The sequence below is a fragment of the Sinocyclocheilus rhinocerous genome, unplaced genomic scaffold (genome assembly GCF_001515625.1).
Source record: "Sinocyclocheilus rhinocerous isolate Xijiao unplaced genomic scaffold, SAMN03320098_v1.1 scaffold2053, whole genome shotgun sequence".
NCBI classification, from domain to species: Eukaryota; Metazoa; Chordata; class Actinopteri; order Cypriniformes; family Cyprinidae; genus Sinocyclocheilus; species Sinocyclocheilus rhinocerous.
In genome coordinates this window covers 149342-175790 of record NW_015666532.1, presented here as the reverse complement: position 1 = coordinate 175790, position 26449 = coordinate 149342, and the positions used below count along the sequence as shown (strand labels likewise).

Here is a 26449-nt window from a genome sequence, read left to right as displayed (position 1 = left end):
CAGGGTCGCATCACAGTGGAGTCAGCTGTCTTAACCGTGGCTTGTGACCAGCTTCATCACTGTGTCTGTTACGCGACTCTGTTCCCCTTTCAGGCTTGAACTGATGGTAAAATTAATGACATCATTTACTGTCTTTACATTTATTTTGAAAGATGAAGCTCGCGATTATGGTAAGGGGCGTTACATTTCCGATGAGTGCTTGCGGTGTTCGGCCAATCACAATGCACTGGGTCAGCTGGCCAATCAGAGCAGACTGCGCTTGTCGGAAGGAGGGACTTTGTAGAAAACGAAGCGTTTGAGAGAGGCGGGGCATAGAGGACCTACAATAATGTACAGTATTTGAAAAATAATGTGTTTTTTGAACATTAAAGCATGTCAACATATTCTGTTACACCAAATACACAAAATAATGATCTTTAAAAAAAGCATCATATGACCCCTTTAAAAACAGCTCACATCCTCTAGCTAGGATCCTGAATAGGGGTTGCAGATAGAGAAACTAGGCTGCAGTCAGACATAAACATGTTTCACAGTCCTCGATTCTGTTAGGAAGACCGATTTGTTTGTTTGCTTTTTAATTAAAGCCTCCTGGAATTTTTCATGCACTTCACCCCGAAAATAAAGAGTTCTTTTGTAGACTCATTCATCTTTGCGCAGAGGCATGCGCAATCTGCTCATTTATGCCCTCTGGTGGAATGAGACGAAACAGCACATTCTTGATTAGTGACGGTCGTTACACACAGACAGCCTACAGGACCAGAAAGGTGCTGTGAGTCCATACAAAACTGTGAAAAATGATGGAGCAATGGCTTAGTCAACCAGACAATCATTAGGAAAGACAAATTGAGGTTGTGGCTATACTAACAGAACACGTTCAGGATGACTAGTCTGCCTGGAAATCAAATTATATGTGGGATTTTCGTTTTTTTTACACAAACACTTTTCAGTACACAATGCATTATGTTAAAACAGATATTGATTTTTAAGGCACCGCAGGAAAGAGTAAATTGCCAGGTGATCAAATAAAAAAGGATTAAAAAAAAGAAAATCATACACATTTTTGCAGAAATATATCACTAATAACGGGTTGTGAGAGAGGGAGGGTGTGTGAGAGGAAGAGAAAGAAAGACTTGCAGGATCCCAATCGTTCTCATCTCCGCATAGCACACATTCCATCTGCTCAACAGCTGGCTGTCTAATCCCTCTCTCACACAAACCTGTGCCTCCCTGAGAACCACTGCCCCAGCACACTCGCACCCGCTCTCACACTCACACTCACACCAGCATACAACCAGGGCAGGACTTTGGGCGCCGGGGGCCCCTGGGCTTGAGGTTATGTTTGGGCCCTATATCTATACACTACAGATGCCCTCAACTAGAACATCATTATGGAGTAACACAAAAACTAAAATATTCTTTGAGGTTCATATATAGTACAATTAATATGCAACATGTCAAGCCTAGTCAAAGTTTAGATGTAAACAGGATGTGTTCTCTCAGTTAAGAGATCAAAACCCTGAAATAACACTGAGCAAAAAAGCCAGAGATGTATTTGTATTGTAAAAAATGATTGTCATATCTGTGTCCTCTTATGTCAGATTCTTAAATTTAATCAATGAATTAAATCCAAATAAAAAGACTATTATTAATGTTGGCTATTAAGAATCAAACGAAATCACTATCAACAAAATTCATAGATGGATTTTGCATAAATTATGTTAAGTTTAAATATAACATTTAATTGTAGAAATATTAAATTATTAAAAAAATTAAATAATAAGCTACTTTTTTTTTTTTATATGAAACTACAACCGCCAGTAGGTGGGAAATGAGGTCTTAATGAATTAGTTGAATCCTTAAAGCAACAATCAAGTCATTTAAAAACCTATGATGCATTCGGAAACGACTGCACTTATATCCTGATTGAATCATTTACTGGTCCGTGTAACCATAGTGTAACGCTGAGGAACAAAACACTGTTGCTCGGAGACGCAGCGGTTCTGCTGTTTGCTCTATTTTCTTTTTGACGGAGCAAAACGGAATTTTGTGTCTGAAAGTTACTCAGTAACTTCTTGTTTATTGTACATTTGCGATCCTGCAGATATTCGAAACATGAGAAAAACAGGACTCTTGTTTGTGTGATAGGCTAATTCCTATATCATAGGCACATTTTATAGAAATAGAAACTCATTAAATGGCCATTTGTTTTTTGTTTTTTAAATCATTTTGATGACATTTCTGCCCCACTATGTGTAATGGCAGTGAGACGGGAGAGAGTGCCCAAAACTCTTCAGATTGCATAATTTAGTGGAACATTAATATAATATAGAATCATCCTCTGTAAAGAAATGAGGCATGCACATATGAGAATGTATCATTATCTTTCTAAATGTGCGCTCGTTTGGGCTAAAGGCTTAATGGAGCTGTTTGAAGTAGCCATGAGATCAAATTAATCGGTGCAGATGCGATTCAATACGTGTGTCCTTCTATGTGAAATAATCATAAATACCAGTTTATGCTGTTTGATTATGGCCTCGAAGGTCACAGTTGTAAGCTGTTAGCCCCGGCTGGCCCGTTAAGCCCTTGCATGTGCAGTGGAATTGCGGCTAATAATTTATGACTGGCATAACTGAACAAATCAAACAAACGTAAACAGGTAAAGCAGGGCCCCCTACAAAGCGGGACCCATGTGCTGCAGCCCAGTCGAGCCCAATGGTAAGTCCGGCCATGCATACAACTGACACAAAATAGTGTACAAAATAGACATGTAGTGTGTAACACATGTATATTCTCTTTAATCTATCTATCTGCATTCTTGTCTATCTATATTTCTAGAAAGGTAGTCAGTCAGCTTATCTACCTAGTCTACCAGTCTGTCTGTGTATCTATCTGTCTTAGATTTGTGCCTTCACATGCTGTCAGAAACTTCCTACTCCCACTTCTGACGTCTGTATGTCTGTCTCTTTATCTATGTGGGTAATTTTCTGTCTAGATAGTCTGTAAGTCTGCATTTCAGTCTGTCTGTGTGTCTGTCAAAACTATGCAAGTAAAATGACCTTGTTGATAACACATTTCAAACATCAGCAGTTCACTGCCTCTTCCACTCTACATCATTTAGCACCAGACTAAACTGGTCAGCCTACCTTGTAGAGGTTAAAATGAGGACATGAAGACGTTCAGTCAAAACCATCAGAGCAACAGCTCCAGATGTTAGCATTGCTCATTTGCTCTTTGATTTTCAACAAAAAGCATAGGTAGGACAGATAGTGTAAGGTGTGTGATAAACCATTGGTTGCTTTCGTTTTAGTATCAGAAACCGTCAGTCCCCTCAGCAGAATGGATTCTTGTTTTTCCACAACTGCCAAGCATCAGTCTCTCGCCTTTAGTGTGCTATAGCTCCATCTCCAGAGGGACTCTCAGTGGCATTCGCTCACAGCAGAGATGCATGGCCTCACTACTGCCAAGGGACACAGGGATACGCCAGAGCTTCCTGGAAGGGAACTGGAAAGAATGGAGAAAGTTGGCAGAGGCTAGAAAGGAGGAATAGATGGGAAAGGAGAGAGGCGGAGGGAACGAGATTTCTGAGAGCTACAGAGAGACTGAACCAGGGAGACCTGCTCTGGACGCTCAGTGGCACAATCTCCACAGGTGCCACTCTATTTCTGTGTTTACTTTGTGTCTCCTTATTTAAATGAATACTAAATCATTATTCCTATATATGCTCTTATTCTTATTTAGTCAGTAGCTTGCACACATTTTATATTACATCTTAATGCCTCAAATACTTTTGCTCTTTTATAAATGTGCACCATGTGTAACAAGAATGACCAACGGACCTTGGAACATGTGAGAAAGTTTTAGGTTAGTTGTCCCTGAATATGTTAGAATTGTTGATCTTGAATGTCCATTTGAAAACTTTTTTTTTTTTTTGCATCAGATGCCACTGTTTCCAGCAAAATTAGTATTATTATTTTACATTATATCTGAATAATTTATAGTTGAATAATTACTCTATGTTTTATATAGAAAAAAATATATACATTTTATTTTAGTAAAGAAAAAAATATACAGTACATTGAAGAAAAAATGGCAAAGAAACATTTAATGAAATTACAAATATTTCTAGCACATACAGATATAAAAGAATGATTATTTTGGGGGGCAGTAAAAATGAGCTGACTTTGCTATTCACATCTTTGCATTACTATTTGTGTTTGCATATATTATATATAATTTTACAAATGTACATGGAGTAACAAGTTGATTTGATTTAATAGAACTGCAAGGCTTGTTCTCACAAGCACATTTAGCTGAAACCACCATTAATAACCCTGGCACAGACAAACAGTTCCACTGAAACAGACGCAGTTTGTGCATTGTCTTACTGTAAGAGCTGTAAGAGGGACTTCCCAGAAAAACACACACATTTTGGCCTAGTTTCTATGGCACCTTCATAAAAAAGCAATCTACCCAGACTTGTAAGACAGGTGAGAGTTCTGGCGTGCCAACTGTAAAAGACCGAATAAGCACCAGCAGATAATGGAAAGGTCATGTTTAACTAGGTGGAGAGCTAGCATCCGGTTACCAGGTCTTATCTGCCCTTGACCTTCTCATATGATTAGGTTTTCCCAAGTTGCGTCACCCATTATTGCTCTATAGCCATGTTGTTATCGAAGTGGCCTCAGGGCATAACCTTTCTCAGTGACTCATATGTTGTGAGAGAGTAAGTGTGGGAAACTATTACCATTGTGGCAAAAACACAAAGTCAAGATTAAGGAACATCTGTTGCTTCTGGACGGTAATGACGGAGTGAAAGCACGTGGCTGGAGGAAATGCACAGTGCCAAAGAGAAGCAGAAGTGAACATCTGTTTCTGCTTGAGTCCATGCAAACACACAAGGAAAACTGGAGATAGAAAGGAGTTAAGGTTGAAATGCTGCAAGCTTGAGACCATGAGAAGGTTAATCTAGTGGCCAGTCTTGCTCTGCACACAGGTTTAGCCCCAGCCTAATCTAGTTAATGAAGATGGAGCGGTAGAAAGCGCAAATATCCTTGCAGCTTAGGAAAGGAGCTGATGGGCCCCGGGATATGGTTTCCTGTCTTATGTAATTGAGCTTCGTGAGCTGAGGTGAGCGTGTTTGTGCCCGTGGGGTGATCTGAGCAAAGACCGTCCAGCCGAAGTGCTGAGAGTGGACAAGTCGAGTTGTTTTCACAGCTCTAGTTTTGATTGGTAGCCAGGCCTGGATCTTCAAGCTGCTATGCCAACAACAAAGTATTTTCGACAGCTGGAATCTCTGCCCTTTTGTTTCTCATTCCCTCAATTTTTTTTTTTTTTTTGTTCTTCAGTCTTACGTTTGATCACACTATTGCAGCTTCCTCTCAGAAAGAAAAAAAATCTTAACCTGATCTCCAGTGTGACCCAGAGAGCCTATTCTGCATATGTGTATATGTGGTTTGTGATGATTTATGCCTAAAAGCAAGGCTGCAGTGAGGCCCAGATGGCTGTAGCCCTCAGTAAGTGATGTGAGCAAGAAGCCTCAAGTTTGTTTTCTATCCTTCATCAACCATTCAGTCGATTCCACAGAGGAGAGCCACACGCTGCGTAGACTCACCCCCAGTGCCCTGCTTCTGGTGACTTCTCATCTACAACACTCATCCGTTTGGCCTACAGTGAGTGCAAGATTTTACACCCTATTACACTCAATAACCAGACAACATGTAAGATCATTTCTCAGCTTTAAAGCGACAGTTCACCAGAAAATGAAAATTGTCTTCATTAACTGACACTCATGTCATTCCAAACCAGTATGACTTATGTTTTTCTGTGGAATACAAACGAAGATATTCTGAAGAATGTTAAACCTTTTTGTTTATACAATGAACGTCTATGGGGTCCAAAACAAAATTGGGTCCCACTGACTTGTATGCACACAAAAAAAACACTAATACCTGTATATTTTTCAAAATATCTTCTTTTGCATTCCACAGAAGTAAGATCATACAGGTTTGGAACAACACAGGGGTGACCAAATGATAATTTTGGGCAAACTATAATTTTAATTTTATAGGCTCATAAACAGTTGAAGCAAAACCTTGTCAGCACACAAACTTCTGCTCATTGTCCTGCTTTCAATAATCAATATGCACCTCTGCTCAAATGTTGACATCAAAACTGAATAAAAAGATGGTTTTAAAATATCACATAAAGATGTTTTTATGAGTTATTCAATATGCAAGACAAAATAATCATCAACAAAAATCATTTAACTAGCATGTATAAAGTGTACAGCAGCCAAAGATATTGAGTAATAGCTTCACAGGCAGTCTTATCTCCTGGGAACTCTGCCACAGCCGGTATTCGCCTTTGATCCTGAAGATACTCTAAGTGTGTGTAATATAGAAACACCATATGGATGTACTGTATGAGCAATTCTTGTTTTGCTTGTTAGACTTGCGCTTGCAACAGACAAATCACGTTTACATGATGTCAGACACTGAGTCAAGTCTTACAACACATCTATATAATGCTACATGTTCTGCCTTTAACATAAAACATACAGACTAATACATCACTGAACGTGGATGCTTTTTTTCTTTCTTTTTTTTTGAGGGCCAATTCTGCCCTTTTGGCAGATCAAATAAACGAAGGGGTCATTCCCTTTGCAGCATTTGTTAGCACCTGCAAATGTGCATGCATTGATGGAACACCTGGGATCAGTGGCACTTACATAATTTAAAGCTAAAACTTCAAGGACACCAAAGGCTGAGAGAACAAAAAAGAAAAAAGAAAAAAGAAAAAATGGGCATTGGCATTGGCAGAAGTGCAGAAAAACGGCAATGACCTTCTGGAGTGCAGGCGTGCACTTAAATAATTTAGCACAGTTTTGGATGTATACTCTAAAATACGTTTATGTTAAGAAAATGTTCTTGAGTGCGAAACAGCATGTGAACAGCATCTTAAATGGAGCTCTTCTCCAAACGGCACTGCAGGGGGCCTGATAAGGCACATGTGGAATTGGTGAGGATCGGTGGCCAAGCTCAAAGGACCCCTTCATTGAGAGAATGTGACTCCACAGGTATGTGGGCTGCCTTTCAGCAGAGGCCCAACCTGAGACACAAGGGCCACATTGTGGGTGCTGGAAAAACGATAGCACCTTGGCGATTCCCAGCTATGCAGTTTCCGCGGCATGACGAACCCCTTTACCTCGATCGATGCATTTATCTTTTTTTTTTTTAAGAGGAGAGAGAAAAACATTGTGGGTACACTGAGGGAAACATGCATTACAGATGTCTAATGGAAGCCGTGAAACATCAGAGGCTAAATATTCTAGCCATGTACAAGATGATTTAACGTAACCACAATAACATCTATAATGTCTTGTGTAAACGTTGCCGAGAATTTTCGGCACAAAGCAGAATATAACTATCTCACTCTGCTCTGACTCATGAAATTCCATGTAACTTAGCTTTTACATGATGAAAGAACAGGACTTTACTTCAGATTGGTTTATTTTTATTAAACAAATAATATTACAATATATTTTAAATTATATTAAAAATAAAAATATTATTTCATATTAAAAGTTTTATTATTTATCTTATACACATATACACTACCGTTCAAAGTCAGTAAGATTTTTTAAAATGTTTTTGAAAAGTCTCTTAAGGCTGAAGAGGTTATTTGATTAAAAATACAGCAAAAACAGAAATATTGTGAAATATTTAAAGCTGCAGTCCGTAACTTTTTTGTGTTCAAAAATTACAAAATTTACATAATAAGCGAGTACACCATGAATCCATTTTCCAAACCGTGTTTTTGGCTTGTCCTGAATCACTACAGTACACCTACAATAAGTGTTTATATTCGGACTATTTAGACTGCTTCGGGTAGGTACCGCTGCGGAGTAGCCCAGTACCTGCGTGATTTGCCATAGACATAAACAGAGAGAAGTAGCTCCGGCTACAATGTTCTTCCGCAAGACGCACGCAGTTCTGTTTATTAACTGCTAGAGCGCCAAAAGTTACGGACTGCAGCTTGCCAAAAGTTACGGACTGCAGCTTTAAAATTTAGAATTTATTAAATATTTAGACTTTAAAATAACTTTTTTCCCCTTCAAAAAATTTTAAAATAATTTTTTTTACTTTGATGGCAAAGCTGAATTTTCAGCAGCCATTACTCCACTATTTAGTGTCACATTATTCTTCTGAAATCATTCAGTTTTAGCGCTCAAATTTCTTTTTATTATCAATGTTGAAAACCATTGTGCTGCTTAACATTTTAGTGGAAGAGTTACATTTTATTCAGGATTCTTTGATGCATAAGAACAGAATTTTTAGAACTCTTTTGTAACATTACAAATATCTTCATTGTCACTTTTGATCAACTGAATGCATCCTTGTTGATTCAAAGTGTCAATTTCTTTAAAAAAAAAAAAAAAAAATTCCTACTGACCCCAAACTTTTGAATGATAGTCTACAAACTGAGAAAGATAAACCTGCAAAAGTAGAAACTTAGAAAACTTAGAAAATAGACCTGCACAACCCTCTACATTGCGAGTAAATCACTCGCATATGCGACTAATCTTCACTCTGGGCGACTAAATGATGTCTAATATTAGCCAATGGCTAATAAATTCTCAGATTTTACTCGCCAGTGTGTGAGTTGGACGCTAAGTATAAGTTTAGCACAGATATATTTTCACTCGCCGAACACACTGACTGAGCGCTTCAGAGTTTCACTCTCCGTCAAGCGATCTGTGATCTTTTTCAGTTCATCTGAATGGATGTGCAACGCACCTGTATTTAACGTACTGTGAACTCTAGTGTAAAGGTGCACACCTTGTCTCACACACATTATATATTTAAAACACACATGCATATATGGTATATCAGTCTGGCGAGTAAACAAAAAAATTTACTAGCCAATGGCGATTCAATTGCCAAGGTGTCCGTAGAGGGTTGCTGCAAAAGTTCTTACCTTGTAAGTCTGGCTCACTGGACCTGGGGCTACTCCGAGCTCCACGGGCGTTTTTTTTAGCTCCAGGACTGCTTCTTCCTCCTCCGCCACCACCAAGATTTCCGTGGACCTTGCCATAGCCATTGTACATATTGGTGCATGCCATGTTGCTCTTATAGATGGAGGGAGGGCTGTTGAGCCGATTCTGACGCTCCAGTCTGTCCTTCATCTTCTTTGGTGGTGGTTTGTACTGCTCATCTCGCCCAATGTAGTTCATCCCATACACAGGAATTATCTCTGCGGCAACAAAACAATCATTCAACCATTAAACTGCTATTTAAGTTGAAAATAGTGAAAATTACGCTTTCAAAACCACTGAAAAGGTATGGAGCACCTAAGAGGACATTGTGATGGAAAAAAACAAGTGATGCTACATTTTTTGGTACTCTCACAAATGTATTACATTCAATACTTGTATCAATACTTAAGTATGATGATATAGAAAATATTCATTCCTATATTACTGTTTTAATTTATTTTATTAGTGTGTACAATATTGTAACAGTTTTGGCTGTGGTATTGAAATAGGTATGGTGAATCATGAGATTTCACTTGACATGGTAAGAGGTAAGTAGAAAGAAGAATAAGTCAGTGATCATACACACTCTTACCTTCATTGTACATGGGTGGGATATGATGCTGGTAGTACTGGTGGGGGGGGATGTCCCCAGGGCTGACGGGTGGGTAGAAGGCCGTGTGTGAGTTGGGAATAAAGGGTGGTGGGGCCATGTACGGAGGTAAGTGATGAGTTGGAGAGATGGCTGGGGAATAGCTGGGAGGATAACATTCTGGAGACTGAGGGGTGACCACCACTCTCCGGACCCCTGTGTTGTCCTCCAACACCTATAGTGAGAACATAAGATTTTATTCATTTTAATGAATTTTCAGAATGAAAGACTTGAAATTCCCTGACATTTCCAGCTTAAAATCATATGAATGTTCAAATAAAAAAAATGTACACAAATATTGCAAATATTGATGCAAGGCCATGAAATATCAATGCAACAAGTATTATTATTTCATAAAACTAAGTCTCAGGACAACACTGCATGATATCGTGAAATCCTCTTCAGTAGCTGACCACTACTCCACCTGTCTGACCTGCTGACCCTGAGAGTGTGTTTACATGTGTGTGTGTGTACATGACAGCATGTTTGACAGGCCTATCAATAAGCAGACAGCAGTGTGAGATAAGGTGTCAAGAGTGATCAGCGATGCTTAGATCAAGTCCAGGCTTGCTGTGCATTCAGATGTTGAGCACACGGTGAGAAACATTGCTTCATTATGCATGCCTATGAGAGACATCAGACTGACTGAGAATGAGGAATGTGAACTAAGAGTGGAGATGGGTCTCTGGATCGGTGTTATTTTAGTATCTATTATAGTTTTATACATTTCTGAATTAGTTTATTTTGTATTTTGTATTTCAATTTTAATTGTGTTGTGTTTTTTGTCTTTTTTAATGTCTATATAGCTTTTTTAAATTAAATGTAAATGATAATTGTTGCACTGATATCTAACTGATATAAAATGTTAATTGTTTTTAGATTTTACTTCAGTTAATATTTATTTGATAATAAAGTTTTTAAGATTTTAGTTTTAGTTCATTATAATTACCCTGCTGTGGGTCTACTAATATGATCTACTAACATGATCTAGATTTTAAAGGAGATGTGTGTAATCCATTTTACTTAAAATAAAGTGCATACAATTTATACATAACAAAAGCCTAATTACCGTTACCCCTAACAAAAATCAGACCTGTTCAGCCCCACTGCAGTACTAGAAAGACAATTATGAAGGAGAACGCAATGACACTGCGACAATATGACTGCTAAATATCGTTATGATTTCATAATACTCTCAGGTGATCTCAGTTGTACTGTACAATAAGGATGAATTAGTCTGAAAAGAAAAAGCTGCTACTAAAAGTGTGTCTGGATACTGGTCTCCTGTAGTTAAATGCCCATAGTTCTGACTGTGCTTCCCGCTCCTAGCTGGCACTGACCTAAATTAAACACAAATACAATGACCTTTGGACAATTAGCAGATTCCTTCAACTGACACAGGAGGGGCAAAGAGTCATGCCCATTTAAACTAAGAGGGTGTGATTTTTTAATCAAGTGGATTTTAAATGCTTCTAAAACTAATAAATAAATGAATATTTGTTGCATTTAAATCCACTTGACTTAAAAAAAAAATATGTCCTGCTCATAGTTTGAATATTGAATTACAGTATTATAATGTAATATACACTTAAGTTTAGTTTAAGTATATATTTTTTTGGTCGTGTCTTATCTCACCTATCCCACCAAATGAGCCACGACTGCCACTGGCACCCTCTCAAAAAGAAAATAGGTGCACAACACCTTTCTGTTTTCCTACTGAGAGTACAGGGTACAGAAACCCACTATAAGTAAACAGAGGTCTAATCTGTTTGTTTTCTAATCTGCCTTTCTGGGAAAAATCATCACCAGATAACAACCTTTACTCAACATTGGTCATAGGGTCATATGTCTCCCAACTTTCTCTATCCGCTGTATTTACTCTCTGCTTGGTCCTCCATGACATTCTAGCAGGTATTTGCATCTTTTACATAAGTGGTTAAGGGTGCCATGAGCCATCACCACTGTGTCCTTGAGAAAGAAAGTCCCAGGAAAAAGTACATGGCGAAATCAATAGCAACATTGCATGAAAGTCACAAAAAAAAAGAACCACTGCAACCCATTTTTGGGTCTCAAACTACCAATTAAGAACCACAGGTCTAAATAAATACCCTAGTGAATCAGAAAATCAACTCAAACTAGTCAAAATACAAATATTCTTAATAGTTCTTTCCAGCATAGAGTCAGAAATGGTGTTTGTCAGCTTGTGGGTAGAAGCTGAGGTGAGGTCTGTTGAACTCTAAATGAAGACGTAATGTAACCACTAGGCTCCAGGCCCAGAGCTGTTGCCGTGCTGATTGTATCTCTCCAACAGCTACTGGTCAGGGGTCTGCTTTCATGTCTGGCTGATCAGAAGCGAGATAAAGATTACGGTTTGGAGAGCTCATTCCAGATCAGTACTTGCTACATATTGATTACCTCTTTCATCTGTTAGATAGGAATCACCATGTGGTTTAGAACGGCGACAGATTATTATATAATGCCTAATGGATCATTATAGAGATGTAAGAGCCCTGGACAGACCACAAGTCTCACTTACAGAGGTGAGAGTATGAGAGGTAGTCGGTCCTGAGGACATTATTAAATTCTGTTTTTGCATTATTGATTTTTTTTTTTAAAGATGGAAGCTGTCACATACAATGCACACTTGGAAACACATTTTCAAATAAAGTTTTGGCACAGCACAGGCAACTCTAATTTATAATGTGCAGTGTCATTTAAATGAAGCAGAAAATAAATATTTTAGCTTATGTTATATTCTAGCTGATTTTCTTTTGCTTTTCTCAGGTCATGTTCAAGCTGAATTTATAAATAATATTTATTAATGATACTATCCTAAAATTATGATATTGACATTTTGCACTCACCTGGGAGATGTAGCCGGGAGGCACATGGATGGGTGGGATGGATCCATTGGGTGACATCATCGGAACCTCTGCGGGCCCTGTGCATACAGGAAAAGAAACATACAGTCAAATATTCATATTTACCTCAGTATGTTATAATTTATGACAATTACATTACAATCAATTAAGAACAAACAGGCAGAATCAGTGTTAACAAGTAATGTACCCTCTTAATGAGTTAACATGGCTACCATGATTCATTTTTGAATTTTTATTGTTTTTGTCTGCTACATTGATTCTGATTTATCCAAAGAAGAAGTTTGGCATCTGGCAAGCAGGCCCAGACTTCTGCAGAAAACTGCATACATTTCCACAGAACTGCCCCTTGTGTGTGCAGTTATGAAATATTTTGGCTGACTTGATCTATGCTTTAAGAGTGCAGCATGCTTAAATCCATTTAACGCATTCCTCTCTGTTTAAATGCAAATATCTGCAGATTCTGTCTGGGCCTGCTGATAAGCACCCAACTATGCATTGGTGAAAATGATTATAAATAGATATCATTCCATCCTCATTGGCAAGTGGCCTAACTGCTGGATACTAACCAGAAATGAATAAAACATACATACAAACAAACAAAGCAAACTGGCCAATTAATGCCGCCCCACTTGGCACGACACAGAGGGCTGTGGGTAATGGAACTGGAGCAGTCCAGACAGACCGTTATGCAGGACTGGAAAGGACTCAAGCAGCATGGAAGCTCTCCCGTCGCTCTGAGTGCCTCTCATCAGGCCTGATTTACTGCACATCCATTCTCCAGATCCCTCACTCGCTTTGACTCTATGACTGATGGGATCACCGTACATGACAAGTCACTGTGGGACTTTACTCTAAATAAATATTCACCTCATTTTCCTTAGTTCAACTGTTAGCTAGAAGTATCATTTTCTCAAAAATATTTCAGAAACATTCATTTTGTTTACACCCTGAAACTGTTAGGCTTGATAGAAGAAGTGGATGTATAAAATAGGAAGTGTATCATTTTAAAAGCACAATGGAATTACAAAAATAAAGATGTTTCCAAATACACTGTACAGAGGTTTTGGAACTCGGAGTCAGTAGCTTGAACTTAAACCACCTAGGATAAAATCATCCACTAGTTAAGTCTAAAGTAAACCAGATGCAAATCCCCCATCAGCCATTTTTTAGATTCACTGGAACAAATATATTCAAATCCAAGGCAAATCCAAATTGTGCTGTTGACTTTTCCATTGTGGTCTGTCTCTGCTCACAGTAGTGGAGGTCTGACTAAACCTGGTAAAGACATCGTCCTCTCCTGAGACAGCAGCAGTCAGCTCCGCAATGCTTTGGCCAGTCTAAATCACAGGATGGACTGTAATGAATTCTACAGTTCATTCTTCATTAGCTGCCAAAGCCTGTTTACAACAACACTGCTAGTCACTACTATGTTATATCCTGAAGGAACATTCCAGAACCGCTTGACTAAGCACTAGAATAAGAGTGAAAAGATAGATGAATCTTTCTTAGACCATGTTACACGTGTGAAGTGTGAAAATTTACCATCAGAAGTCAGCGGATCAGTTTGTTCGGATGTTCTATAGTTATAACTGTTCTGAAAAAAATAGGTTAAATAGGCTATATATAAAACGATATTACTTAAATAGCTTTAATGTGGCTAGCTAAGTACTGCTCTTAACTTGCAGCTAACTATATTAATTGATTATTAGCAATAACTTATAGACAGATCCACTGTGAGCTACCAGGTTGTTAATTGATATACCGAATGCTTTGTTGAAGCCATCAGCCTACATTATTTCAACTTATTTTTAAATAATTGTATTTAACAGCAAAAGCTAAGTTACCCATGATTCTGCAAAACATCTCTACCAAAATGGCACCAAATTATTTAAGTGCCCGCCAACTCCCATAAAGCACTGTGAATGAAGTACATTCAATTTCCCATGCTCTCAAACTACTTAAACATTTGTAAATATGCATATTTTGCAATAAACACAAATTTACAAAAATACAAAATTAGTTTATATATTTATTTAGTTTATAGTTATAGTTATAGTTATATATATATATATATATATATATATATATACACATTTTTAAATGACTAGAGCTTTATTGTAGTACGAAATCATGAGTATTTTGAAGTTTAGAAAGCTAGTTTTAAAACGTAAGGTGATTTTAAGAAGACTTGGCGAGGCAAAGTTTTAAGGTTAAAAAATTGAGAACATAATTAACAAAAATTCACAGGGCAACATGGTATCAAGGGGGAAAAAAGGGTTTTTCAGAAGCTGTTTTTCCAGTAACAGCTAAACTCCAGCTGACTTCAAAGGGCCCTTTTTGGTTAACTGGTGAGAACAGAGGAGGAGTCCTTACTGGAAGTGTGTGTGTATGTGTACAAGTGCTGCACAACAGGGGGCCTGGGTGCGTGGCCCTAGACTGTGACCTTGCAAGTAGAACAAATCCTTGTAGAACAAATTAGTCTATGATGATAAACACGAACGGCCTGTCAGTAAGAGCAAAGTCGAATGAGTGGGTGTTTGCTGGTTCTCGGTGTGTATGCAAGTATATGAAAGTGTGCATGTGGGTGCGTTTGCAGTAGATGCAAGTTGTGTGTTTAGCCATCTTTACTGTACTAGTACAATAAATCAAGGTCTGTTCTGTGTACATCCACCCACATATAAGTATTTACACAAACACAGCTCACACAAATGTACTAGGATCATCATAATACGTGAAATAATTAACTCAGAAAAACAGCAGACAGACAGGGAGAACTGTGGCTTCTTCAGATTATTCCTGCTGACGTAAAGGAGACTGATTCTGTACTCAATCCAACCGTGTGTGGGGATTTTGAACATCTTGAACCAATAAATAAATAATGTCTGTGAAAGTTGAAATAAATTATAATTTTCTCTATTTGTAAGCCATGGCAAAGGAAAACTAGGCAACTAGTGGTGGAAAAAAATCCCAAAATGCTGAGGAGGTTTTATTTCTCCAGGCTTGGCTATAAACCTTACCCAAAGCGGTAATGCCAAAACTGTCAAAAGATGAGAGACAGTGGCCATTTGACATGAGAACTGTATGTGCTGCGGTATCACCACAGAAAATGCTTCACCACACAACATATTCTAACAAAAAAGGACCATGGCATTCTTTGAAGTACCTTGGAACACAAAAATACATGAATATGCTAATCAAGTACTATGCTATTACAATAAATAAATAAATAATAAGAACTAAAAAAAAACAATTCATTAAAAACAATACATAATTAAAAAATTATATTATAATACTTTTGCGCAATGAAAGATTATTAATAGCCTTTCTTGTTCTGTCCTATCTATCATATGTTGCTGCTTCATTACCGTGCTATAGATTGAAAAGAAATGTATTTTACATTTTATAGTATATATTTATATATAAATATAACTATATAAATATAATATTTACTTGTTTTTCATGAATATATTTTACAACAATACAAAGAGCAATGTGTAACATTTTACCAGATTTAGTCCTACACTTATTCACTTTTATTTGTTTCCCACTAAATGTTTTTTCACCGTTTAGATTTATAAAAAATTATTGTGCACTCATCATTTTTCTCAAGTAACTTTTGCTGTTGAATTATCCACTAACCTAGTTTATAATAGTATTTTTGTCATATATTTTTGTCATTTGTTGTTTTTCTTTATAATGAAGTTGTCTATATTTAGTAGCTTGTGTTTAACACACAAAGAGTGATGATCAAATCAGGTATCGGATCGGATCAGTTCTGAACAAATGGTATGGGTGAACCCCTAATACTGGAAACAGGAAGTATGTACACTGTAAAAATGATCGTGATTTTAACGGTAAAAGACTGTAAAAATGCTACAGTAAAAACCTATTCATTGGTTAACGGTAATTGCAAATTCATGTAATGTTACGGTAAAATACTTTTTTTTTTTTAAAGAACATATAATTTACAGTGAAAATCCGTAAACTGACATTCAGAATTCCCTGCGTAACATTTCACATTTTATGTTTTTCCGTTGAAATAACTGTTTCTTCCTAGTTTTTTCTTATCAGTTATGTTTATTAGGGTTGTTTGTTACATCTAATTTTGTTAGATTAATGTTTATTTGCATTATGTTAGTGTCCTGTGTAACCATGATGGTGTTTAGTATTTGTGTGATTGACGCTGTGCATCTTCTATATATTAGTATATTCCTTCTCAGCTTGTGAAAAACCTGCTTGTGATGAGCTTTGGTTAATTATGTGATTTTCTCATCACCACCTGCTTTTGGTGGTTATGTATTACAAAGGTACTAACCAGATTTCAGTACTTCAATAGGTGGGTACAAACCTCTACATTGCGAGTAAATCACTAGCATATGCGACTAAATCTTCACTCTGGGCAACTAAATGATGTCTAATATTAGCCAATGGCTAATAAATTCTCAGATTTTACTCGCCAGTGTGTGAGTTGGAGGCTGAGTATATGATTAGCACAGATATATTTTCACTCACAGAACACTCTGACTCTGAAATACGGGTTTTAAATGTAAATTTAAGTTAAATCCGTAAAACCTAAAAAATTTTTTTACAGCTGCCATTTTTTTACCATACATTATTCATCCCTTCTTTCTTCCATAGTGGAGCACGGGGAACACATGTGGGCCTAGGGGAGTCGGTATGCTTTAATGAAGCGTTCAGTTTGAGGCCGAGAGCTGCCTGGAGCCACGGTCAGGCCTGGTGGAGTGTGAGCTCGTGTGCGTGCTGAGCACAAGGAGGACCCTTTTCAGCCCTGCTCTCCCTGGTGGCATACTGTACATATTCAGAGAGCACTCATGTGAAGGCTATGCTGAGCCCACACTGGTAGCTTTCTTTCAGCCACTCCATAGCAATGCAACCAAACTCATCTCCTCTCCAACCTGAGTGTCCTGAAGCATGCCAAAGAACTGAACCATATTCTCCATTTATTTATTTTCATATGTAAAGCATTCAGTGCCTTTGAAGTATGCTCCATGTCGAAGTACACTCCAGTGTTGGTCAAGAAGTGCTTGCTTGAGCAGATGGATGAATGATAGATGTCACATTAAGTTTTCATATGTGATCTTCAAGAGGGCATAAGGGCCAGTCAAACTGGCCCAGGAAAGTATAGGGCTTTCTGTGCTTAATCTAGGCCTTACACCAATGTGGCGAAGCTTCTCTAACCAATCTCTTAAAAGTAATAATATGGTAACAATGTGAAGTGTTTGGGAAGTCCAATTCATTAATAGAGAACTGATTTGTTCAGACAGTTCATTTAAATTTTATTTGCTCAAGTTTAATGTCGTCACTCTAATCTCACTGTTTTCTGCCACATAAACACAGATCAAATCTAAAAACTATAAAATATCTATAATCACCTGGTTTCATCTGACGGAATCCCTTACAAAAAGAGATACGATAGACCAAATGAACAATAGATAGAACTAATGAATAAACAAACGATAGATAGATAGACAGACAGAAACTAATGAATGAACGAACGACAGGTAGAACGGACATCAAGTAGAATGAATGAACGATAAATAGATGGGTATTAAACAAACGATAGAAAGAATTCTAAAACAAATGAACTACAGAATGAATTTTAGAACAAGTGATAGACCGAATTATAGAACGAATGATAGAATGAGTCATAGAACAAACAACGATTGATAGACAGATAGAACAAACAAACGAATGAATGACTGGTAGAAAGAGCAAACATTAAATAGAATGAATGACTGAAAAAATAGATAGGTATAATGAACAAATGATAAAACAAACAATAGAATGAACAATAGATGAACGATAGAACGAATGATAGACCAAACAACAGAACAAATGCTTGAACAAATTTTAGAATAAATGATAGAACAAATTATAGATATTTTGTGATCCAACTTAAGCTGCACTTAATGTTGAGTTTATAAAAGTACATGTACATCAGGATGGAATGGTAAGTTACAGTCCACATGAGGCAGGGATAAGGGTACACGGAAAGCAAGCAATTTGAAATCTGATTACAAATTCAAGGATGTCAGGTGGGTTAATCTGGAAAGGAATGTCTTTAAACATAAGCCAATAAATCACACCATCCAGTTTATCAGGCCTGTTAGAGATGGGAACAGCAGCGTATCCTCATTCTAAAACAGATATTATAGATATTTTGTGATCCAACTTAAGCTGCACTTAATGTTGAGTTTATAAAAGTACATGTACATCAGGATGGAATGGTAAGTTACAGTCCACATGAGGCAGGGATAAGGGTACACGGAAAGCAAGCAATTTGAAATCTGATTACAAGGTGGTCAGGTGGGTTAATCTGGAAAGGAATGTCTTTAAACATAAGCCAATAAATCACACCATCCAGTTTATCAGGCCTGTTAGAGATGGGAACAGCAGCGTATCCTCATTCTAAAACAGATAGCCATAACCCAACATGCACTCTGACAAATCTACATGAATATGAGCGGCATTGGAAGGCTGCAGCACTGATAACAGGTTTCTAGGTTTTCAAACAGGGTAACAGTGTCTTCTTGTAGAGCTTCCAGAGTACTGGAGATGGCAGTGGCACTATGCGCTGTTGTCTTTCCAATCTTAGCGGCCAGTTCTCCTCTCTCTCCACACAAGAGGCTCCATTCAGGGGCCAGCCACTGAGGCTCCCAGCACAGAGACAGTAATATGCTCCCAGTTGGCAAACAGACGTGTGTTTGGACGGTCTCTGTAGTTCTCTCCACTTAGCAAACACCAGCATTCCTGCAGCTCTGCAGCCAACGGACACACGTACAAACCCTCATGGCACAGAAACAACCCAATGAGACCAAGTCCCTCAGCCTGACCTCCATGGAAGCACCTGGGCCTGTTGTGAGCTGCATGCTCAAACAACAGGCCTTTATCAATATATAGCCTTGGGCATGCTCGGTATAGTGTACAACATTCTAATAACGCCTACATGATTCTGACTCTTAGAGACATTTTTGAAGAACTGTCACATAGCCTTTGCAATACAACACCAGTTCTAGAGGTCTAGACTAGAGGTTGTCAAGCTTTGAAAACAAAAAAACATTTAAAAAAAGGAATGGCTATTTGAAGCTATTTGAACAGTAGTGTACACATAAGAATAAGACAATAAAAAATGTATTGTAATTTAAAATTGTTGTAAGTTGTACTGCACAATGAGTTTTTCCTACATTAAACCCTGAAACGGATCACTGGTAAAAAGCATCCATTTCAGACATTCTACTTTCCAATCCTTCCACTGAAATCTAGCCTTTGATTATAAATATTAAAATGTGTATGCTTGTTTTATAGCTGCATGGAACACATCAACCTTTTTACTGTCTTGCAATATTTTAAACGAATTCAGTCAAACCAGACTATTATTAGAGAGAGAGAGAGAGAGAGAGAGAGGCAGCTCTAGAGAATGGGAACCCTGTCAACTTTCTTCCTTATATCTGGAGTGAGAATATTTTCCATCCTAAACCTTCACCCCATCCAATAAAATCTTAACATTTGTTATTTATTGAGCGAATGCATCAATTTTCCAACAATAAAGAGATCTGGTGGATATTTGTTTTCTTTCACAGCAGCCCTGAGGACATCAATGTAATTTCTATGACATTTCAATGAGCCCCTGTTGGAGGTAGAATCTATAAAACCATATTTGATTTGGCATACAAAACACTGAAATTCCTGCCACAGACATCCAGCCTAGACAAGAGGCTGTAGAAATCCATGCAGGAGCATATCCTATCCATAACCATCCATCCCTCTAAGAGGAATTTGGAGCCTGAATTATGTTGGTACAGTATGTCACTCAGCAGGCCCAAATTAGTCCAAAATGTATCCCCTCAGGCAACAATATTTCAATCAATCAGTCAATGGGTCACTGCTAAATTCAGTCAGTCATTCAGTATTATATTGAGTTAGTCAGTCAGTTAATCGGTCAGCGGCATATTCAGTCTTTCATTGAGTCATCAGCGCTATATTTATAGTCAGTTAGTCAGACCAATGAGTCTATTATGCAGAAGATTCAAAGGGCTTCATGATGATGATGGCTAAAACTTTAAGAACATTGCCCAAAAAACCTTGATATTTTAATCTTGGCATTTGACTTCCTAAAAAGGCCTAAAAATCCAAATGACCTAATCTTAATGTGGTAGATCAATTTGATCCGTGCCAATAAAAATAAGGTTGGTTTGTGCAGTCTGATGGTGTTTGTTGTGATTGGATAAAAATATATTGAGTTACTCAGTCAGTTAATCGGTCAGCGGCATATTCAGTCTTTCATTGAGTCATCAGCGCTATATTTATAGTCAGTTAGTCAGACCAATGAGTCTATTATGCAGAAGATTCAAAGGGCTTCATGATGATGAGATGGCTAAAACCTTAAGAACATTGCCCAAAAAACCTTGATATTTTAATCTTGGCATTTGACTTCCTAAAAAGGCCTAAAAATCCAAATGACCTAATCTTAATGTGGTAGATCAATTTGATCCGTGCCAATAACCACAAATAAGGTTTGTGCAGTCTGATGGTGTTTGTTGTGATTGGATAAAAATTTAATGTGTCTGACCAACTACAATTGGCCGTTTTTTATTTATACAGTTTTTTACAGGTTTTTATACAGCAGAGACCAATTAATACAGTTTGTGTTCCAGTCTGCACATAAAATGTACACATATAATGAGGGTGTAAGTGAGAACCAGTCTTGTGTAATAATCACTGTTTGTAAAAACATGCAGGTGAGACGTCTATGAAAGAAACCATTGGGCTGCACAAACAATAACAAACATTTTCAGTGAATTCACGTACATTGTGAAAACAATCTCTATATATATTGTTCTAAAATCTGACAATATTGTCAATGAAAAACACTTTCTGACAACTTTCAGATGAATCTGCGACATACGTGTGCTAACAGAGCAGGGTATAGTTTATCATTCTGCTTTGGTTTTGCTGAGACATGTTTAGTTTGACAGACAGACGAATGTCAGTGTTTAATGCCGTGTTCGCATCATGTCAGGATTATCGCAATTACCAGATGTCAACTCGAAAATTGTACCTGACCTGCTCACGCCCTTGAACTCTGAAATGATTCTTTCTATGGCAACATTCATAACACCAAAATTGATCCATGTGTGGCTTTGTTGTTCATGGCAGCAAAATACAGTACTAAATTACATTAATGCACCTTTCTTTGTTCAAACAGAAATAAGTGTTGAGGTATCTAATAACCTTTAACCGCTAAAATGCAGCTATTTTGTTTTGAGCTATAACTTAGAGCTCAGAGTTTCCAACCTAAAAAAATGTTTCATATCTTCATCAAAGTCAAAAACGTATAATTTCAGTCAATCCGAAAAGATGTAGCTTAGCACTTTTAATTGAAAAAAGACTGCTAAGCTACGTTAGCTTGTTTTCTCAGGCAGTAAACCCTGATAGCACATGTACATCACAGAGACGTCTATTTGACATCTGCATTTGCATCAGTGTTTGCTCATCTGCAATAAGTCTATAGGTGTCACGAATCCGGTCCATGAACTTCCGTCTGCTAGCCATCAGAGGTCACCCTTTCCATTTTCATTGACTCTCGCACTACACACTGTTGCATATCACCCCGGACTACATATCCCATCATTCATTGCACTGATTGCACACAGCACTGATTGCACACAGCTGTTTCATATCACTCACTTACTATATAACACTCACTCAAACAACCATTCTCGGCCGAGTATCAAGCTTGCATATGGATCCGCACGTCTCACGTCTTGTCAGCCCCGTTACAGAAGGACGTTTCCTATCAGATGTCAAATAGACATTTAGAAAATGTCTTTATGATTTAAAATGTATGTAAAACTGACGTCTGAAAGATGTCTATTAGATGTTTGTACACAGCAGATGCTTTCCAGATGAAGCAATCTTTAATAGACATCTTGCAGACGTGCGTGTGCTATCTGAGAAGTTGCTAGCAAAGCAGCTACAACAGATGTAGCTTGCTAAATGTTTGTGTGATGACCTGTAGGGACTTAACTACTAACATACAATAGGGTGACCATACGTGCCATTTTCCCATAAGTCGAACACACCTAATATGTACGCGTAATTGCATCGCTTTGACCGTAGATCCCACCTTCTCACACGCCATGATTGGTCCATTATGTACAATGCTTGCATGCTATTGGTCAAACTACTTTTCGATCATTACCTTCAGCAAGCATGAAAATAGGAAAACAAAGCCAAAACAAATCCTGGCCAGGACGCATCCTGGGAAAATGGCACGTATGGTCACCCTAACATACAATATCTCAACAATATTATTAGAGGTGGACTTATAAGTGTTTTAACAGTTTGTTCTTGAATTATTATATTTGGTGTACTAATCCTAAGTGTGGATCAAACTGGATGTGTTAGCATGATGTTGCTTTAATCAACAGCTTGATGACATGCATTTGCTGTTGCATGCACAATGATGCTTGCATGCTATTGGTCAAACTACTTTTCGATCATTACCTTCAGCAAGCATGAAAATAGGAAAACAAAGCCAAAACAAAGCCTGGCCAGGACGCGTCCTGGGAAAATGGCACGTATGGTCACCCTAACATACAATATCTCAACAATATTATTAGAGGTGGACTTCTAAGTGTTTTAATGGTTTGTTCTTGAATTATTATATTTGGTGTACTAATCCTAAGTGTGGATCAAACTGGATGTGTTAGCATGATGTTGCTTTAATCAACAGCTTGATGACATGCATTTGCTGTTGCATGCACAATGCAGGTGGAGAGTGTCAGACACTCTCAAAGTGTCGTGGTTGACTGCAAAGAGAGTTGAAGACACGCTTCAAAACAGCTGCAGTCTGTAGGGAATATCCTCACACACACAGACATATAAACACACACTTTTACTTACACCATTATTAGAAAACTCCATTCGCATACCACATGGTGCTTTAAAAGTTGCTCATCTGTCACATTAGAGGAGAACAACTATAGTCAGACTCTTTAAGGAGAGAAATGGGCCCATAAAAGAATATGATTTAGAAATCCAGTAAAGAGCTGCGCTCATCATCTCTTCCTGGCAGGATCTCGGACTAGATTCATCACCAGCTCCATTAGAATCTCATCAAGTGTATTATTAGACCAATTGATGAGTAGCTGGTCCTAACTAAACTAAACCAAGCATGATTTGGGATTAGGTGCTGTCACTCAAACATTCTCCTAAGAGATTTCTGGAACCAATCAGAGCTCAGTATCACAATATCCCAGTTTCTTTTGCAGATTCAGCTGGATTTAAGGCCTACCAAGCTACTTTGTGAAAACATGGAATAAAGTGCAAGAACAAAAAACATCAGATGATTTATAATGATGCATTTTTGTGGTCCGGAGGCTTTATTATAAAAAATGAAGTAGCAAAGAGGTTGAAACAGAGGTGAAAGCTGCTCGGCCATACTGCACACATATATCCATTTAATGAATGGCAGACATGCACACCGCCACAGGCAGGGCAGGGTCGAGACACAGACTGCATGGTATCCATCACATCTGACTGTGCATGCCTAAGCTTGCTTGAGACACTTCTCTACTTGCAATCGCTTAACACATCAAACAGGCCCAAACACAGAACAGTTATATCAATCGACCAAATACAAAAGGGTTTGACCTTTGACCTAGAGGTCATAGTTTGATATCACTTGACCCCGCCTGAGTGAGCCTGAAAAACAGAGACGGTACTAAAATTAGGGATATGAAAGGATGGTCAGCTAATTGGTTGTTGGATGATGAGTGATTGACCAGTTTATCTAGATTTCTTTGTTTAGCAGTGGTTCTTCAAAGGGATAAATTTAGAGACTCAACTTTAGACAGGGTTTTAGTGTGCTGATGGTCTGAAGCAGTGTTTCCCAACCAGGGGTCCGGGGCCTACTAGGATGCCTCAGCATAGTTCCAAGGGAACCACAAGATGGCTTAAAATGATTTAAAATAAAACTAAATGCATATATTTAAAATTTTAATAATAATAATAACAGTCATATTGATCACTCAAACCTGGAGTTAAAAAAAATCCAAACACACACACACACACACACAAACAAACAAAAAAATAAATCACAATTAAATCCCCCCCAACCAAATCGTGTAGGCCTACTAGTAACCTACAGGACAGACACAATGACAACCTAACAGACATAATAACAACATTAATAGAGCAAAACAGATGTATGACAGGATCCCAGCAAACCTAAGTCAACATAAACATGTCTACACACCAGTACAATTAAGGGGCCATACTGAGATGATGTACCCCCTGCCCCCCTTCGTATGAAGTCCTTCATTTGCCAAATTTTCTCTCAGTCCATCTCAAATGCACACATGCCCTGCAGGAGCAAACGCTGAGCAGCTGCATGCTCCCGCTATAGAAACAGCCAAACGCTATGTTTCCTGAAAACTCTGTCAAACATGTCTCCCAGTCATGCAGAGTGTGTGCAGCGTGGGCCGTGTGCTGGGTGTGCTCCTACATGTCTGTCCTTTTAAAGTCTGGCAGATCCAGCTGAATGCTGCACGTCTCCACCCATCTTGGTAGCCAAGTCCCTAATACCATAATAAGGACACTTATTATTCTCTCTCACATGTCTGCTAAAGCTTTTACTTTTTTACCCCTTGTTCATAAATACTGTACTGTAACTAAGGCAAGCATCATTATTATTGGTCATATTCTGGGTTAGGCATTACAACAACATTTGTGCTTCAAAAATAAATGATACCTCAAACCGTACGGCTGAAAACATAATTTTTAAAGTTTTTGAAAGAAACCTTTATGCTCACCAAGGCTGCATTTATTTGCTCAAATACAGAAAAACAGTAATAGTGTCAAATATTATTAACACTTTTAATAAAACTCTTTTCTATTGTAATATATTTTAAAATGTAAGTTATTCTTGTGATGGCAAAGCTGAATTTTCAACAGCCATTACTTGAGTGTCACATGATCTTTTAGGAATCAATCTAATATGCTGATTTGGTGCTCAAGAAACATTTCTTCTCATTATCAGTGTTGAAAACAGTTGTGCTGCTTTTAAACTGATACATTATTTTTTTCAGGATTCTCTGATGAACAGAAAATAGAAATCTTTTATAACATTATAAACATCTTTACTGTAACTTTTGATCAATTTAATTCATCCTTGCTGAATAAAAGCATTAAGTTTTTTTGTTTGTTTAAATATTGACTGCTTGAGCAGTAGTCTATATACGGTCGCCGTGATTTTGCCAAGTAAGACATGTTCCTGGATCAACATCTTTTGTTGATCCTGGATCAACATTACTGTCCAAAAATATAGACTAAACCCAATCCCTACCCCTAAACCTAAACCTACCCATAATTTATTCCTAAAATCAGTGTGAAATGATAGCTCATTTACAAGGGTGTAGAAGCACCTAACCCTGATCGTAAGCCTAAAACAGATATTTCCTGAAAAGTTATCCCTCAATTCTGATTGGTTAATTGGAATGTTGTTCCAGGATCAACAAGGATGTTGATCCAGGAACATGTTGTAATTGGTGAAATCACGGTCACCGTCTTTTTATATAACTATATATTTTATATAACTATATATAGTTATTATTATCAATACTTATTTGACATTATACATTAAAATTGGATTTTAGTTTGGAAATAAATTAATTTACTAATAAATACAAAATAAATAAATAATTTATATTATATTAATAATTAGTTGTTGTTATTAGTAGTAGTAGTGGTAGTAGTATTAAACTCTTGCCATTCCAAAGCATAACCTCTGACCAGAGTATGTGAGCGGAGCGTATAGTGGGAGCGGAGCGGCGTGATTTTGCCTTGAGCTAGGAGCGGATT

General features: G+C 37.7%; 1 protein-coding gene across 3 annotated transcripts in view; it reads right to left on the bottom strand.

The window, feature by feature from the left end:
- Window positions 1-26449, bottom strand: part of LOC107732513 (fibronectin type III domain-containing protein 3B-like) — a 152846-nt gene that overhangs the window by 40047 nt on the left and 86350 nt on the right. For all 3 annotated transcript variants that reach the window (XM_016543868.1, XM_016543870.1, XM_016543869.1), the window contains 3 exons: window positions 12548-12624; window positions 9627-9858; window positions 8977-9252 (listed from right to left, as the gene is read on the bottom strand). In XM_016543868.1, coding sequence (XP_016399354.1) covers window positions 8977-9252; window positions 9627-9858; window positions 12548-12624 — 585 coding nt within the window. The remainder of the gene's footprint in view (window positions 1-8976; window positions 9253-9626; window positions 9859-12547; window positions 12625-26449) is intronic.